This window comes from Dipodomys ordii, unplaced genomic scaffold (genome assembly GCF_000151885.1).
Source record: "Dipodomys ordii isolate 6190 unplaced genomic scaffold, Dord_2.0 Scaffold73, whole genome shotgun sequence".
Classification (NCBI taxonomy): Eukaryota; Metazoa; Chordata; class Mammalia; order Rodentia; family Heteromyidae; genus Dipodomys; species Dipodomys ordii.
The window spans coordinates 5634529-5652069 of record NW_012267289.1 but is presented as its reverse complement, the minus strand read 5'-3'; the positions used below and the strand labels follow the sequence as shown (position 1 = coordinate 5652069).

Genomic DNA, 17541 nt, shown 5'->3' with positions numbered 1-17541 from the left:
GGGCCAACAGTTTGATTTTCCCCTGAGGCTTATATATTTAAAATTTCAGACTAGTAATTAACAGAGAATGGCTTAATATAGTTAGCATTTATTAACTATGAAGATCACATGTATTGATCATTTTTCTAATATGTGGAGAATGAGACTTGGACCAAAAAAATTGAATCATACAGCATGAATCATCCTCACTCATGGAAAAAATAATTTAAGTATATTATTTGCACCTTATATAAATTCCAATATTTTACTATTTAAAACAAAATGTATTTAATGTATAAAAAAGCTTCAAGGACCAGTTCTGTGTTCCAATCTGTAAAAATATTTTCATTATGTTTATTATAAAAATATAAATGCTTCCACTACAAATCACTTTACATTAGTAAGAGGCCATCTACATTGTACAACATAAACTAAATGAATGATGTTTTGAAAACTCAAGCTCATACTAAACATATATTGCCAATCATATCACATTTGTACATGGCTTAATAGGTATTTAATACAGCATAAATTGGGTGTGTTATCAGAAATAAATAATATGTATAAATCAGGTTTAAGATACAAACAGATTATATGGTACATATATTCAGAAGAAGTTGTAAAACTTTGTTTATTGAACATCAATGCAGTTTCTGTACAAAGAGATGGCCACAAGCTAGATATTCTAGTACCTCTACTCCACAGTTAGGAATCGTACACTGTTATGTTTACATATATACAGGGTAAGAATCATGTAAAGTAACTCTAAAAGAGGTCAGATAGAAAAATATTGAAAAAAAGAGCAATTATACTGTGTGTACAGCCTCCACTTTCCAACAACAACAACAAAGAACAGCCAAAATGAGTGAAATTGATTTGACAATCTTAACCTTTTCTGGTTATGAAATTTATGAGTCTGTTGAGCATACCCAGACAAGTATTTAAGAAATTAACTGCCAGTCTGGGATGGGGAAGAATGAGATCAAAAATAAAGCTGAATCTCCTTTTAACATTTCAAACAGAAAATATTTCACTACAAGATTTTCTAGTGATTTCTAGTATGAATATATGAAGTTTGTGATTAATTTCATAATCCCTTATGGCTTTAAAAAAGCTTAATTCTACTAGTATGATTTGACTCTAGGAAGTGTCCAGATTTCGGAAATATTCTTATGTCTGAACCATATCATCTTATACTAACCCTATAATAGGTTAGCAATTGTGAGTTTTGACCTGTGACTGGGAGCTATATTTTGTTACTGACCATTTTTGTGCATGAATATAAATGTTGCAGCATTATATTATCCAGAAATATGCATTTAATGGCATGCATATTTTATATCCATGACATGATCACATCAGGATGAAGATTATCTGTGTTGCTTCAGAATGTATTAACAGTTATATCTCCACCAGGTGCATTGTTTGAAATAGTAATGAACATGCCCAGAGTTGTCCTTTATATGTTGGCAAGTCTAAATCCCTGCAATAAGACAAATTTCCAATGTCTACACATTTTGAGTCATTTGCTAATTGAGTAGCTATTGCAAACATGGTATGCTCACTAAACACAATGAATTCCAAGGCTTATACACCAGATAACATACTATACACCAAAATTACAATAGTTGTGTTGATGTGGAAGACTCCAGTGGACAATGATACCTGATATTGGTGATCAAGATGTTTAATTAATTGACCTAAACTTCAGTGTTGTGGATGAGTGATTTAGCTTTCATCATTACCCATAAACAATTCAGCAATTTAAATCAAAGCTATTAGGTGACTCATGCATTGACCTATCTGCTGTTCAGTTAATGCAACAACCTATGGAGCATATCAATTCTTTCCAGTGTAACTATTTTAGGAACTCTAATGCAGTTTCCATATCACTGGAGGGATAGTATGTTATCTGGTTAAAAATCCATCATGTACAAATGAGGATATTACACTCTTTAGGAGCATATAGTTTGTAGGACATACAGAGACAAACATAAATGAAATAATTCAGACTGGGAGAGGTTGTTGCCATATGAATAGGAAAAATATGTCATGTTTTAATGACATAATAGTAAATGATTCACTAAAATCTAGAAGGAAACATCATTCTATGTGTCTTATTAATGTTTCCTTCTGCTGAACTTGAGAAAGCATTTGGCACTTGGCTGTTAACTCCAAATTAAATCAACAAGGCATAAATATAAAACAATAAAAATTCAAAAGGAAATAAATACATAACTTTTTTCAAAAATTAAAACACATCTTACATGATACACTTAAAGAAGCTAACAATTTTAAGATGTGTAGTACTCAACCAACTACAAACTTCATCTCTATCTGCTTTAAACATAGATTAAAAATAAGACTAATACAATGAAAAGGTAGTAAATATGGCCAGATAGTTTGAGGTATAAAGTCCTCTATTTTGCTCACTTTTAAAGAAACAAAATACCTGTTACAGATTTCTTTTGCGTATAAAAATATCACAAGTCTTTTAATTTGTGGTTATCCTGAACACGCTGTTATGTCCATTTTGTTTTCTTGTTTTGCTTCTATGATCCTCTCTGATCAATGGCTCGATGCTAGTTCTTCACCATTTTGAGTTGAAAAACTTTAATTTAATTCATTAACTAATACATTTTAAAAGCAATTACAAAATGAAATACACCCACCCACCCACTCATCCACTAAATAACAGGGGAAAATAAAGAGTTTTTCAATTTCACGTTAAGGCATTTGTACTCATAGTTGAGTGTCTTATTGGACTTGGAACTTCCACTCTTCTTTCCCAAATCTCATTAGCCCACTAAAGGATGCACCATCATCCATAGCCACCGCTTCCTCCAGTTCTTTACACTGGAACTGGACCATTCTTGGATTGTGTTTCTAGAGCTTTAATGCTACTGATGACCTTCTTCTGTGGCCCAACAACAGTAACACCAACCTTCTTCATGTCACTGTAAGAATGAGAACACACAATGAGAATCATGCTTTCATAGGTAGTGTGCATGCAAAATATTTTTAATTAGTAACACATGACTAGGTGCTTTGCACCTAAGTTATTGATTTTTTTATTGTCAAGGTGATGTACAGAGGGGTTACAATTATATACATAAGGTAGTGAGTACATTTCTTGTCAAACTTCTTACCCATTTCCTCATTTTCACCCACTTTCCCTCCTCTCCAACAACCCCAAGTTGTACAGTTCATTTCCAGCATGGTGTCTTGTGAGTATTGTTGTTGTTCCCTACTCTTCCCTAATTCAGATAAATGTATAAACAATACCCAGGTATTGATTTTTGGTAAAAAGTCAAATTCAGTGACAACAGGGAATAAACCACAGAGAAAAAAACACAAAACAAAAGAGAAATCACATAGTACATTAAAAACAACAACAGCAAAGGAAAACCTCTAAACCGCTTGTTTCTATTAGCTTGGCGTTCATTTCACTTTGCATCATCTTACATGGTTATATGTACATAAATATTGAACTATTATGGTCCTCTGCTAGGACTATCCTAGACATATACTAATTATTACAAATGAGGGAAACCATGTGATCTATGTTTTTTTGGGCCTGGCTTACATCAATTAATATGACTTTTCCAAGTCTTTCCACTTCTTTACAAATGGGGGCAATGTCATTCTTTCTGATGGAAGCATAGAAAGTTAGAGATAAAGTTTCTGATTTTTGAACCATTCATATGTTTTATAGGCTGGTCTCTCTATGTCTTACGGGAGAATATGATAGTGTAGTGGATTAATATCATCTTCCCCAAACTTTAAAACATAACCTCATTTGGAATTGGGTCCTTTTTTATCTAATTACTTTAAGATCCTAAATCACATGGTAGCTCCCTTATAAGAAACAGCAAAGACCACACAGTAACACGGACAAGATTTATGTAAGATGTGTGGTATAATTGCCATAGCTATCAGTATTTACTAAGAGCTAGAAGAGGTAAGAAAATTTTCTTACCTCTTTACTAGCGAGAAATGTATGTACCCTTGCCAACATATTGATATCAAATTTCTGTCTCCAGAACTGGTAAGAATAAACCTCCAATATTTAAACTAATACATTTGTGATAATTTGTAATAGTGGTCTGATCCATTTTTTTAGTTCTTAGCTAAACGAAGATAGACAGGCACACATTTTTTTTGTGGGACTTTATTAAATCAGGAATAGCTTGTGGACTGTTTTGACTAAAAACATTTGGAAGTAAAAGGTGGTATTATATTGCTTTTCTTTTTATTTTCAGGTATTAAGCAGTTAAAGTGTTCAACTTCTTATTTCTTGAAACATATCTCTGACGATACATTTCTGTTATATAAAAATGTTGGTCCAAAGAATATAGCTTGAGAGATGCCTGGTATAAAACTTTGTCTACAGCCTAGCCCAGACCAGATGGGCAGTCATCTGCATAAGCCATACATTGAAATGAAAGCAGTTCCATCTCTCCAGAACAGATTAGGCCATTTGTTCTCTGAAAGCTTCCATAATATTAACACTGGTCAATACAGAATCACCTACTGAATTCTGCTAAATGGCCCACAGAATTAGATAGTATAATGAAATTGCTGTTTTCATCAGATTTTAAATTTGTGCAACCACAGAGAAGAGGAACAATATCTTTAAAGTAAAAAATACTTTCAAAAATAGAAAATAATTGGTGAGGACATATCTCTATTAATTAAAAAATAGTATAAGCTCAGTCATTAGGCATGAAAATGCAGATTATTCAAATATAGGCAATATTTTTAAGGTGAAAGACAACCTAACATGTGTATTATAAATTGCACATTCTTGTTTCATGTTACATCTTCACATGATCACCTCTTTTTGGGTCTTTACACAAGTTTGTTTCTATATTACCAACAATTTCCTGAGTAATATTTTAAACTCTTTCTATACTTCCTTCTTTCTGCACTTGGCATTTTCCTTTTCTGGCCTTAAGCAAGGTTTTTACTTCCTAATTTATTTTCTTTATTCTCTACTTTGTCAAATGACAAGTTAAACAACCACATGAAAAGTGATTCTTGTTAAATTTCGAGCTCCACTAAGCAATAGTACCCTGAACAATAGCTTACATTCAACAGACCTCAATCCTTAGTTACTAAGAAGATAAATGTACAAAAGAGCAAAGCACCATTTGGCAAAGGAAATTTGAGCAAATTGAGAATTTAAGAACAAAGTGCACATATGTGCATGTGTGTGTGTGTGTGTTTGTGTGTGTGTGTGAGATAACCCACTCAACAAACATACCCATAGAATGATTCTTTAGTACTACAAGTAAAAAAAAGAAACACTGAGAGTTCAATTACATCAAAATGGATGATTTGAGCTCCTAGTCGGTTCCAAAGTAATGAAGGTGTGTTAAAAACAAACAGTATTTAAATATTTGAGACACAATATACATGTTCCCTAACATCAGCTCAGTAATATTAGCCAAGACTATTCAGCATCTCTGTCATCTGGATGGAGAATCAAATTCCTGATGATGTAGGATTTTCCTCCATGTTGATAACTTTTCTAAAGAAACTTGGATTTTTTCCAAGGTCTTCTCTGACTACATGCTTGAGCTTTCTTTCCTTTCCTAGGAAAAACTAGTAAAATGTACAGTGTACCAGCTTCACCACTTCTGAATCACTGCGGATTTTGAAAGCCTTCACTTACAGAAATGTGTGCTACTCATGCTGATCTCTCAATTAGAAATGTTTGCATTGCAACATCATTTTTATAAGTCTGTCTTTAAATTGTAAAACTTATATTTCTTTTCTCATTCATTTCCCAAATATAGTAAGTCATTATAAAACTATGGCAAATTATTTGCTTGATATATAAATTATTTACTTGAATGTACAACCAGCAAAAAAAAGTTATACAAAATGCAGTTATGTAAACTGATAGATTCTCTCCATTTTTATATTTTATTTCAATTCTATGTTGTGTTTTATGATAGGGGATTTTATTTTGTCTTTTCCTTTTCCTCTTCTGTACAAATGGTTAAAAGTGGTAGTCATAGAATGCAGAAAAATATTCCAAAGTTGTATGGTAATTTCCTGAGTTGTTTGAAAAATGTAAGTTCACTGTCTGATTGATGATCTTGATGCTTGGCTCTGACTTCCTTTTCTAAACTGAAGCATTTATCCTCAAGTGGAAGGAAAATAAACATCAGAAACTGGAAGATCACATTCTAAGTTGTGACATACTTTAAAAATCTCTCAAATATACTGTTTAGAAAATCAGAATAAAGCTGTCTCACACCCTGAAAAAACAATAAGGAAACATATATATTTTTGTTTAATGGGGAGGCTTCCATCATTTGAAAAATACAAAGGAATTATTCTTTGTATTTATCTCTTGCTTGTCTTTATGTATCCTTTACTCGCTGCTGGCCCCGATTTTTACCTAGCATTCTCTTACATTCAAAATAGGTCTATCCAACTGCCAGTCTCAAGAACACATACTGTGTGCTCATTTCATTTCGATTATCCTACACAGAAGAGGTATAGAAAAGTTCAAGACTAAAGAGCAACTCCAGATAGAGTGTAGAAGTTAATGTGTTGTCTGCTACCTTAGAGGCAAGGGTCAGGTGATGACACTTTGAAAATGGCATTCAAAGGTGCAAGATAATGGCATTTAACAATTAATCTACTTCATATTCATCCCACACATTTAATTTTCTCTTCAGCTTTCACAATCCCAGACACTATGCCCTTTCCATTTCTCTCTCCTTTCCTTACTAACCTTTCAAAATCCACCAGACAATACTATATTTATTGAAGGAAACTATGTATTTTCTGGGATTCATTTGAAATTTGGATGATTTGAGTAGCTTGTATTTCACCAACATTCTGAATTTACAAATAGATTAATTGATTAATTAATAGATTAATTATTGAGGGAAAAATTCTACTGTCTTTTATTGTAATGCAATAGTTTGAAAAGGAATAAAAGAAAAAAATAGGTATCTATGTATTCTATAATAATCTCTAGAGTATTTGGTCAAGTGAATCATTTTGAATTGAGGGTGAATGCCAGAAAGAAAAGAGACTGGAATAAGTTCAAAGAATGTGTCTAAGAACAAAAAAAGAAAAAAATGATACAAAATAGGTAGTTGTGGAGGTGGGAGGGAAGGGATAGTAGGGGGAAAACAAAGGAGGAGGCAACAAAGCTCAATAGGAAATGTACTCATTACCTTGGTCATGTAACTGTAACCCCTCTGTACAGCATTTTTACAATAAAAAGCATACAAAAATAAATAGGTAGCTAAATATATTATAGAACTTGATGTGAAAATGCTACTTAATATATTAGCTTATTCAAAACATTTTATAAATCTTCAGCTTTGCATTACAAACTCGGGACATAAAGTGCAAGACACTGTGGTGTCCCAACTAAGGAAGTAATTTATTTCAAGGAGTTTTGAGGGAACAGATGCTAATCTCATAGTATATCTAAACTGAACAGGAAGAGAAGAAAGAACATTGTGAGCCATGGAATCCTGTGGTATGTAACACCATGCAGCCTAGTGTAAAAGACAAAGCTGAAAGAACCTGGTCTGTTAGGAAAAACTTGAATCTCACCTTGGATACATACTTGCAGATTGCACAAATGAAAGTAATAATGAAGTGAAATAGTGTACTCAGCCAAAAGGAGGTTTGTGTTCAACACAAAGTTGCTAACACAAATATAATACTAACTTGGAAGTTAACAAATGTTGTCATTTCAACTTTTCCGGAGCAGCTTTCTTGCCACACCTACCGATGACTGTATTTAAATTATACACTTGCAGTTCATTTTAAGAACAGTGTGATGTATCATTCATGTCAATGTAGTGTTTTTCTATTTAATAGCACTGAGTGTTGATATTTTACTGAGAATAAACATTTGCATAACTCTGCCTTTAAAAGTCTGGCAAGGGTGTGGGTATTTTCAAAGTCATGCTTATTCTTTGTTATGGTTTTGTGTTTTAAATCAAGTGTCTTGCCTATCACAACCCTATTTATATTACTGAAATAAAGATGTATAAAAATGTTTAAATTGATGAATATATCCTGTGACTGTGTCCAATCAACATAAACTTAATGAGTTAAAAATCTAGTCAATTAATGTTAACTCTTACTTTAAACAAGAAATCAGTGTCTATTAAATAGACTATGGAACTTATTTTCTAAGTTCACCTCTTCAGCTGGCAATAAACTCTTCCTGAAGGTCCTTTTGTAGTTTAACATATTTTTGATTGGAAGTTATATCATGAATTAATACCTTTATAATTTAAAATATTTAATTGTAATTCATATATTAATTATACATTTTTAATTTTACATATTTATACTGAACACTCCATTTTGATATCTAGTTTGTTTTTTCTCTACAAAAATGAAATGGCTTTGTTTACTAACTCACAGGTGAAAAAAATGCTTTACATATTCAATCATATTAATATAATCAAATGTTAGTTGGAAGGCATAAGACTTAAAGGAAGTTAGAAGAAGTAATGGAACAAAGAGTAGAAGCAGAAAAACAAAGATGGTGCAGGCTGCAAAATATTCTGAACAACTTCTGTTGTATCTGTTCAGCACAAACACTGTTCTTTGGGAGAATTTTCCCTATTACTATCAGGAAAATTCCCTAGAACTAATGCCACCTCACTTTCTTTGAATAGAAGTGACAAATAATAACAAGTTTATATTTTTAGTGGTGACAATCTAGAAGTGGAACTGAACCAGTCCTAGTTTCTCTTCTGGGGACTTTGAATTAAAAGTGGTGATCCCTGATCATCTGAGTGCAATTGTGCCTTAGAGTTGAGAAAAAGACAAATTTGGCCAGGCACATGGGAATACATAAATAGTCATGCAGGAAGAATGAAGTCAATTGGGCCTCATTCCCAGATAGGTGAATGTATGAGTTAAACTCCTTACTTTTCAATTGCCAAAAAATGATATCTTGTGGATAGAGGCTAATTTCCATGACTAGTTGCTTGATTCTTTATAAAATGCCCTTAAGTCTAGGGTCATTTCAAATAAACAGAATCCTGTTAACAAATGACCATTGTCTAAGAAATATAGCATCATATACTTGATTATTATTGTATTTTACACATGAACCCATACATTATTGTTTTGATATATATTATCTAGCCCAACTGTCAACCTTTCAAGAAAATAAACAAACAAACATTTCTTATCTTTAGCCTTTACGCATCATGTTATCTTTTACAGAAAAGACACAGGAACCATGATGTAAAATACTTATTTCGTAGGTGGGAAAGTAACTTTTAGATTTTTTTCAACATGTTTCTCTGTATTCCAGATTATTTCATTCACATCTCAAATTTTGTATTTGCACAAGTGAAGCTTTTGTAAAAACATAACAGAAAATAGCCAGGCACCAGTGGCTCATGCTTATAATCCTAGATGCTTGTAAGACAAAGTTTGTGAAGATTGTGGTTTGAAGCCATCATGGTGAGGGGAAGAGGTCATGTTAACCCCTCTCAATCAATAGTTGGGTGCTTTAGTGGTATACACCTGTCATAAAAGCTATAGAGGAAATGTAAATAGAAGAATCATGGTCCAGGATGGCTTAGGAAAAAACAAAAACAAAAACAAGACCCTATCTCAAAAATAGCTAGAGACATAAGTCAAATCTAAAACCTGAACTAAACCTGGTATTGAAAAAAAATCAAACATCAGGAATATATGCCATGTCTAATTATGTTTTAAAAACTTGCGCTTAGAGCCAGACACCGGTGGCTCACGCCTGTAATGCTAGCTACTCAGTAGGCTGAGATCTGGGGATCATGATTCAAAGCTAGCCCGGGCAGAAAGGTCCTTGGGAGTCTTATCTCAAACCGGAAGTGGCGCTGTGGCTCAAGTGGTAGAGCGCTTGCCTTGAGCTGAAGAGCTGAGGGACAGAGATCAGGCCCAGAGGTCAAGCCCCGTGACCAACAACAAAATAAAAATAACTAACTAATAAATAAATAAATAAATAAAAATCGGGCTTAGCATATGGGAGCCCATATGGGTGTGAGCATTAGTGTATTTCAAAATATAGTGTCCATAAAGACACCTGTTTGGAGGTTTTGTCATAAGAGAGTAAGACACCACAAAACAAACGAAGAAGATTTGGTTACTGAAATATCCAGGGTGAACTCATTCAGAAGTGTGATTGACACAAAGAACACACTCATTAAACCAGCTAGGGTTTGCAGAGAGTTCATAATCTATCATTGTTTGCAATAGTATCTTGTTTTTTCTTACTCTGTGGAAATCTTGGCAATGGTGTCACAAGAGCTGTATTCCACGCCTGTGAAGATTTCTTTGCAGTGCGCCGTCCGAACACCATTGAGCCAATCACCTGTTGAGCGGAAGGTAGCGATATCGACGTTGCTTTGGTCCAGGAGAAGGTTTGATGGCCTGCCGGCAGAGAAAGCACAAAAAGGAGAGAGATCAGGAGTTAGCAGAGATGCCATGTATCACCTTGACCTGACATCAGTGAGACCTTCCAAAATCCACGTGGTGCTCATGTTTATTCCTAGAACTGATCTTCTTGGAAAACTTCATTTTTTTTAAGCCGACAATGTGGAAGAAGATTACAATCACTTTGTCTGAGGGTTCCTTTTTCACTCTGAACTACTTTTAATGTTTTTGAAATTTTGTCAGTGAATAGCATAAATACACCCATACACTCTTTGTATAATGCGTTTAGTATTAGTAAAGATGGTGGTAAGTTAAGGCATTGTTATAGAGGTATGGCACACCACATACTTTACTGTCTTATTAATGGGTTCAGTTTCAACTTTAAATTCTATCCACGGGGTGTTTGTTTATCGACACTGTTTAGATTGCTGTCTATAGAATACTGTGAACAATCTAAGCTACATTTATAGCAGGATTGTAAGCAGCACAGAGGTAAATAGTGCTACACTTGTGATTAAACATAAGAATTGCAGGGCTGGGAAGGTGGCTCAGTGGTGGAACGCTTGCCTTGCATGCCTGAGGCCCTGGGTTCGATTCCTCAGCACCACATAAGCAAAAAGAAAAAAGCCGGAAGTGGCCCTGTGGCTCAAGTGATAGAGTGCTAGCCTTGAGCTGAAGAGCTGAGGGACAACGCCCAAGCCCAGAGTTCAGGCCCCACGACTGGACCCCAAAAATTAAAAAAAAAAAGAATTGCAAAATAAATGCAAAAACTGTTGAATAATAAATTATTGCATATTTGACACCAATGAGTGATGAATCTCTCACATATGTAATTGTAGTTATTCAGATCTGGATTGAAATTGTGATTTATATTGACAACACAATTCATCATTAACAAGAGGGACTCTAGGATTGTTTTATTTAATTACAGGCTCTATTTCAGATCTAGGAACACTCATGAGTCCTGTTTTATTAAAAGGCAAAAAATGACATAAAGGAAATAGAGGTCACTGTCATCCTGTCTTGAATAGTCTAAAGAGTAGCTTATTAGTAAACTAACTTTATGGTTTTTGTTTTTGTTTGTTTTGCTTCTGTTCTCAGTAACCTCTTTAACTTCTTTGACTGGACCTGGTTAATAACTGGACAAATATTCTTTGGAGAATTATTACTTAGCCCTTCTAAATAATGTAGTCTTTAATAGACACATTACATATAACACTGCATTTCTTCATTGTTTATTGACCAGTAAATAACCGTGACAAATATTTTTAAATCGTATATGACAAAAGATTGTGAGAAAAAATGAACTGAATCCTAGAATTAGGTCAATGTGATGTTAAACTCTTCACACACGTTTGTGCACACACACACACACACACACACACACACATTCAACTCATATTTTCCATGTCAACAGTAGCTGTAGCACAAACCCTAATGTCGACTCCTGGTTCAATGAATAGCAATACTTCTTTATTTATGGGTTTGTGGGTATAAAGAATCAAACCTCAGGACATTTATTCAGAATATTTATGAAGTGTGCTTAATAGCACAATGCAGAATATTCTTTTCTTAACTCCAAATAGTTTGTAGTTTTAAACTCAATGTGTTGGCCAGACATAACAAGAGTTTGGCAAAAATTAGTATATATACATTGAAATAGAACAGGACGTGTGGATTAGGGATTAGAGTGACCCCAACTGAGTTCTTCTGTTTATTACTTGGATCAAAGTACAACCAAGACCAAGGAAAAAGAGGAAAAAAGAAGAAAGAAAGAAAACCTAATTTTGATGTCAGTGACCTCAGAATAACCAGTCCTGCAAAGTATCATTTTTCCACTTCCAGGATTTCTCTGGGGATTTCAAATAAAAATTGGTTCCTTTCCTCCTCTGAGAGGACATCTGGAGAGTTTATCAATGGATAGGAATTTGTCTCTTACTGAGAAGAGCCTCTGATGTCTCTTCATGCGCACCAAGGGAATCTGGGCTTTCTGAGCAGCTGCAGGCAGAGGCGTTTATTTTTTGTTCAGCCCCAGCCCCAGACACTGGGTCTGAAGGGGAAATTTATAGGCTGGGTGATGTGCACCGTGAGCTCACACTTTTACTAGACAAATTAGATAGGTTTCAATCCGTGCAGCTGTAAATGATGTCCTACAGAGTTCCACCTGATCTTTTACAGCTTTTCATAAATCAGTGCCTACTGGCCACAGACCGCAGTCATTAAAAAGAAATCATGGAAATTACATGTTTGCTCAGGGGAAGCAAAAAATAACTTTCCTCCCTTGCTCTCTCCCTCCTTGTATTTGGGTGAATTATTCTTTTATGGACATTAAAGAGGTATACATATTTTTCTTCCTATCAATCTCATTCTTAGCCATAAATGATTACAGACCAATTAGCACCAGGTACTGGGGTAACAAATGTCAATTAACAATGCCAAGAATACCTTCTTAAAATGACCTTATTTTAACATTTAGACTCTGAATCACTAGAACTGAGGAATGGACTTCCCTTTTGTAACTGTTCTTTACAAAGGACTTCATTTTCATGTATTAATGATTGATGCACATTTCCTGAATAAGTAGATGTCGCTGAATTCTAAAAGGAGAGATCAATAACACTGATCACTATAATTACTTTTTAATTTGTTGTAATTAGTTTTGGGGAATATATTAAATCTAGGCCACAAAAGGTAATGACATTTACTTTTATTTGTTGTCTGGGAATGCAATACAATATTTCTTTTTGTAGTTTATTTTTAATTTTTAATTGCAAATGTTGACTACTCACTATATTGCATGACATAAATTTAATACTTGTCAATTTATTTATTTTAAAGTAAATTCATGTTGACTTTGACCTTGCATACAAGACTAAGTAAATTCAAGCTTTCATTAGTAACTAATGTCATTTTGAATCAGTGTTATTCTCACCAGGAAACTAGTACAAAAGTGACACACTAAAGAAATAAAGTCATCTTGTTTATTTTAGTTTTCTTCATTTCTTTAAAGATAAAAAAATAAATGAAGTAAAAATCACTTTGATTTTTATATATGGTTTAAATAGAAGAAATCTCCTGGATACTTTGCGTGTTTGCTTCCCTAAAAAACATCACGCATTATATTTGTTCAGTGAGTAAGTCACCCTGTCGGTTTTAGATTTTGAGGTCAAAGTCATTTTGAGAAATAGGTAGATTGCTTTTAGGTCCTCAGATTTATCATAAAGGATAAAATATTTGTCTAAATAACTCTTTTTCTGAAAATGATTTATATTACATACTCTTGGAAATTCAAAGATCTTAAGCCAACGTTTTTAATTGCTATTAGCAGGAGAAATTATGGGGTTATTTGTATTTTTTCCTATCTATGTTTCTGATTATTAAAAATCTTTTAAAAGTTAGAAGGAGTCAATGAAGTGGAAAATATATATACAAAACATTTTAATTCACCATGTGTAATTGCAAATCATCGTATTAAGTATACCATTAAAGTCTTTATCACAAAATAGCCTGCACTAAAGAATTTCAGTCTGAAGATTTTGAATGTATTATTTACTTTTGGTGCCAAGAATGTGGATCCCATGAATTTATAGTATTATTGATAAATTCTTAGATGGTATAGATTCTGTGAATTAAGAACCAATTATTCACTTACTTTATTTTATGTATATACTGGAATTTAACTATACTCAAATTCATATCTAAATTTATAAACATGTATGTATAAATACCTATAACAATAGACTTTTTATTTTTCTATTAACTCTAATCATAAACATAATTGAATATTTCTTTTAAAAACTCTAATATTGTAACAATACTATCTCAAAAGTTTTCTTTAATACAAATCTGGCATATTTCTTCCATATAGCAAACAAAATGTGTTTCAAAATAGGCTAAAATTGCTATTGTAAGACAACTTCTACTTGCTTTAAAGTGAAATTTAGGTATCATATGCATAATAAATTTCATGGCTTCAATCTTTTATTCTCCATGCAGTAACATGTGTGCTCATCATTCCCATCACTTAGAACAGTATTTGTCTACATTTCAAAGATGAAAATCTGTGCCAGTTACTGAGGCATGCCCCATGCTCCTAGTATCCAAAATTCTACTTTTATTTCTATCAGTCTCTTCTTTGGGTCTGTAGTAGGAATCCCACAAATGTATCTTTTTTTTGGTAACTCACTTATTTGCTTAGCAGCTTTTTCTATCAGTAACATCTTTTTTAATTTTATTTTATTCTCAAGGTGATGTGCAGAGAGGTAACAGTTACATAAGCAATGCAGTTAGTACATTTCTTGTCAGTAAAAGTTCTAAAAAAAATCTCTAATTTTTAAAATGAAAGGGGAAGCTTTTTACCCCCATTATATATGTACATTATAATCACATATATCTTTTTTCCCTTGCTTTCTCAAAAGCAAGATTTTATAATCTCTTTCCTTTTCATCCTCCAGAAATAAATCGACCACTTAAAATGTCCTATCACTCCAAAAAAAATCAAAACATTTCAAAACAGTTCTGTGGAAAGGATTTAATGCACTCTCCAATGCTTCATTTAAAAGCTTCATTTTCCTTCATTTTTTTTCTTAGGTTCTAATAGCTTTTAATAATGAAGTTTATTTTAATCCCGTTTCAAAAGTTTTTTTTCTTTCTTTTTTATGCAATGGCTTAAGAGTCTTTACATTTTCTACTCTGTTTCCAAAGTTCTAAATTGAGATGTTGCTTTCTAGATTGGAGTTAGTGAGTGGGTTGATGTTTTCAGATATAAACAACGTTTGTTTCTTTACAGGGCTCCCATCCACTGGCACTGACTGAGTTCATAGCTGCCTTACAAGGAGCCTCTAATCCTCAGTGGGGATATATACACAATTGTACATAATAGAGACTTTCCATCACTCTAGTTATGCCTTTTGCACTTTTGGGTATTTCCGTTTTTGGCCTGGACTAAGTGATTGAGAACTTTTAAGGCTTCAGTGAGACCCTTGGACTTCAAGACAGGACAAATATAGCAAGAAGAGGCTCAAATTTAGTCTTAAAGTTTAGGATGACAACCTATCTGAAAAACCATGCTCCATGATTTATAATAATTGCTCCTGGTAATCCACCATATATAAGGACCTTAATAGAAAAAAATTAGAAAAGTAAAAAAGTTTATAGTTCCAAAATGGGATCAAATCAAATGTGGCAACATATACATAGCTTTCTTTTCTCCCCATACATAACCTTCAGATTCTTTTTTTGTTCTTGTTGGTCATGAGGCTTGAACTCATGGCCTGGGTACTGTCCCTGAGCCCTTTTGGTCAAGACTAGCTCTCTACCAGTTTGAGCCACACCACCACTTCTAGTTTTCTGGTGGTTAATTGGAGATAAGTGTCTCACAGACTTTCCTGCCTGGACTGGCTTTAAATCACAATCCTCAGATCTCAGCCTCCTGAGTAGCTAGAATTATAGGCATGAGACACCAGCTCCTGGCTTAAACTTCAGATTCTTATGAACTTAGTTTTATTGTGTCCAGGTGTTCACCTGTCTCACAGACCTATCTCCCTCTACCTTTCATACTTTTAACATAGAGCATGCTGGTCTCACAATTCTACACATATAAAACATAGAAATACATGTCTATACAGCATCTTACAATGCGTATCTTATTAGTCATGATAGCTCAAAAAATTTATTTAACTTTATTTGCACACTTTTTTCTTTCCTCTGCTATCACCCAGGTTTTTTCTTATATTATTGAAATCATCACTTTTTTGTGTGTGTTTTCAGGATTGAACTCAAGCTGCTTGCTTTCTAGGCAAGAGGCATATACTTTACCATGGAGACATGCCCCAGACCTTTTGCTTTCAATTTCTTTGAATTCATTTGTTGGTTTGTTTTTTCTTAGGGTCTGTGCTTTTGACTAGGTGGGTCTTGGAATGCCATCCTGCTACCTCTGCTTTGCATGTAGCTGAAATGACAAGACTGGTCTGTCCCATCAGGTCCCATCTTAATTAATTAATTTTAATGGGACAGGGGAATCGAACTCAGGCCTTGCATTTTTGTTAAGGAGGCACTTAACATTTAGCCATACCTCAAACCCTGTTATTTTGATAGTTACTGGTAGGAAACTCTGAGGATGAGCTGTGAGACTAGGAAAACCTTAAGAGTTTGGAATGTCACTTCATCAGTCCTGAGAAGGCTGAGAACTGGATCTGGAAAGGTCAAAACACATAAGGTAAAATAAATGTCTAACTTACTATTAACTGGACTCCATGACATCTGAGGTGCAGTTGACTGGATCTTATAATGTTTAAGTTGGAGTAGTTTGGACCCTATGAAGCTTGAGACATTGGGAATACAATGAATGTTTTATGTTACGGTTGTGGGTTTTGGAAATGTTCACAGCTTCCTTCTGCTCCCTAGCAATAAGGGAGTCAATTCTTATTATGCACACAGACTATACCTCATGTTAATGACTGTAATCATAAGATAGATTGATACCTTGTGTTCTGCATGCGCCTATAGCAACCTTCCCTATACTGAACTAAATAAATAGGCTTACTTACAGGAGCTCGGGGTCTAAGACCTGGGGGCCCTTGACCCCCTGGTCCCCATTTGCATTACTCTCTTTTTCTCTCTCTCTCTGGTTTCATTTTTCAAGGTTGTGGGTAGCAACAGTTATTTTTGAGATAGGGCCTCACTTTATATGCAAGCATACACAATCTGCCTATATTAGGTTTCCTGATCATAGTGAAGAAAGCAGGAATAAGCCACTGTGTCCAGCTTTGACCTGAGGAGTAGGTCTCATGATTTCTTCTGGCTGAACTTAAACTTGAACCACAAACCTCCCAATATTAGCCTGTCAATGAATGAGGATTACATGTATGAGCCACCAATGTTCACCCAGTCTATCTTCTTGTTCTTCACTGTGGATATGTTTAGATTTATTCCTTCTTAAAGAAAGGACTATTCCACTGGGACAAGATCTTAGAACCTGGAATGATTTCCCATTTTCCTCATGGATATGTTTGCATTTCTAGAAATAACATTTAGTCTTGACAAGATCATCTCTCAGAATCTTTTCTCATAATTTCTTTTTAATAACTCCTAAATAGTATCAGAAATATACAATGCAATGTAATTTGGACATATCCA

At 34.0% G+C, this 17541-nt stretch overlaps 1 protein-coding gene across 3 annotated transcripts in view; it reads right to left on the bottom strand.

Annotated features, from left to right (window-relative positions):
- Positions 1-1764: 1764 nt before the first annotated feature.
- The window catches only part of Epha3 (EPH receptor A3), a 313122-nt gene continuing 297345 nt past the window's right edge, over positions 1765-17541 (bottom strand). The window contains exons 16-17 of one of the 3 annotated variants that reach the window (XM_013024101.1): positions 10246-10401; positions 1765-2936 (exon numbers count right to left, since the gene is read on the bottom strand). In XM_013024101.1, coding sequence (XP_012879555.1) covers positions 2831-2936; positions 10246-10401 — 262 coding nt within the window. In that variant the 3' untranslated portion in view covers positions 1765-2830. The remainder of the gene's footprint in view (positions 2937-10245; positions 10402-17541) is intronic. The other 2 variants (XM_013024103.1, XM_013024102.1) reach the window with 2 other exon arrangements.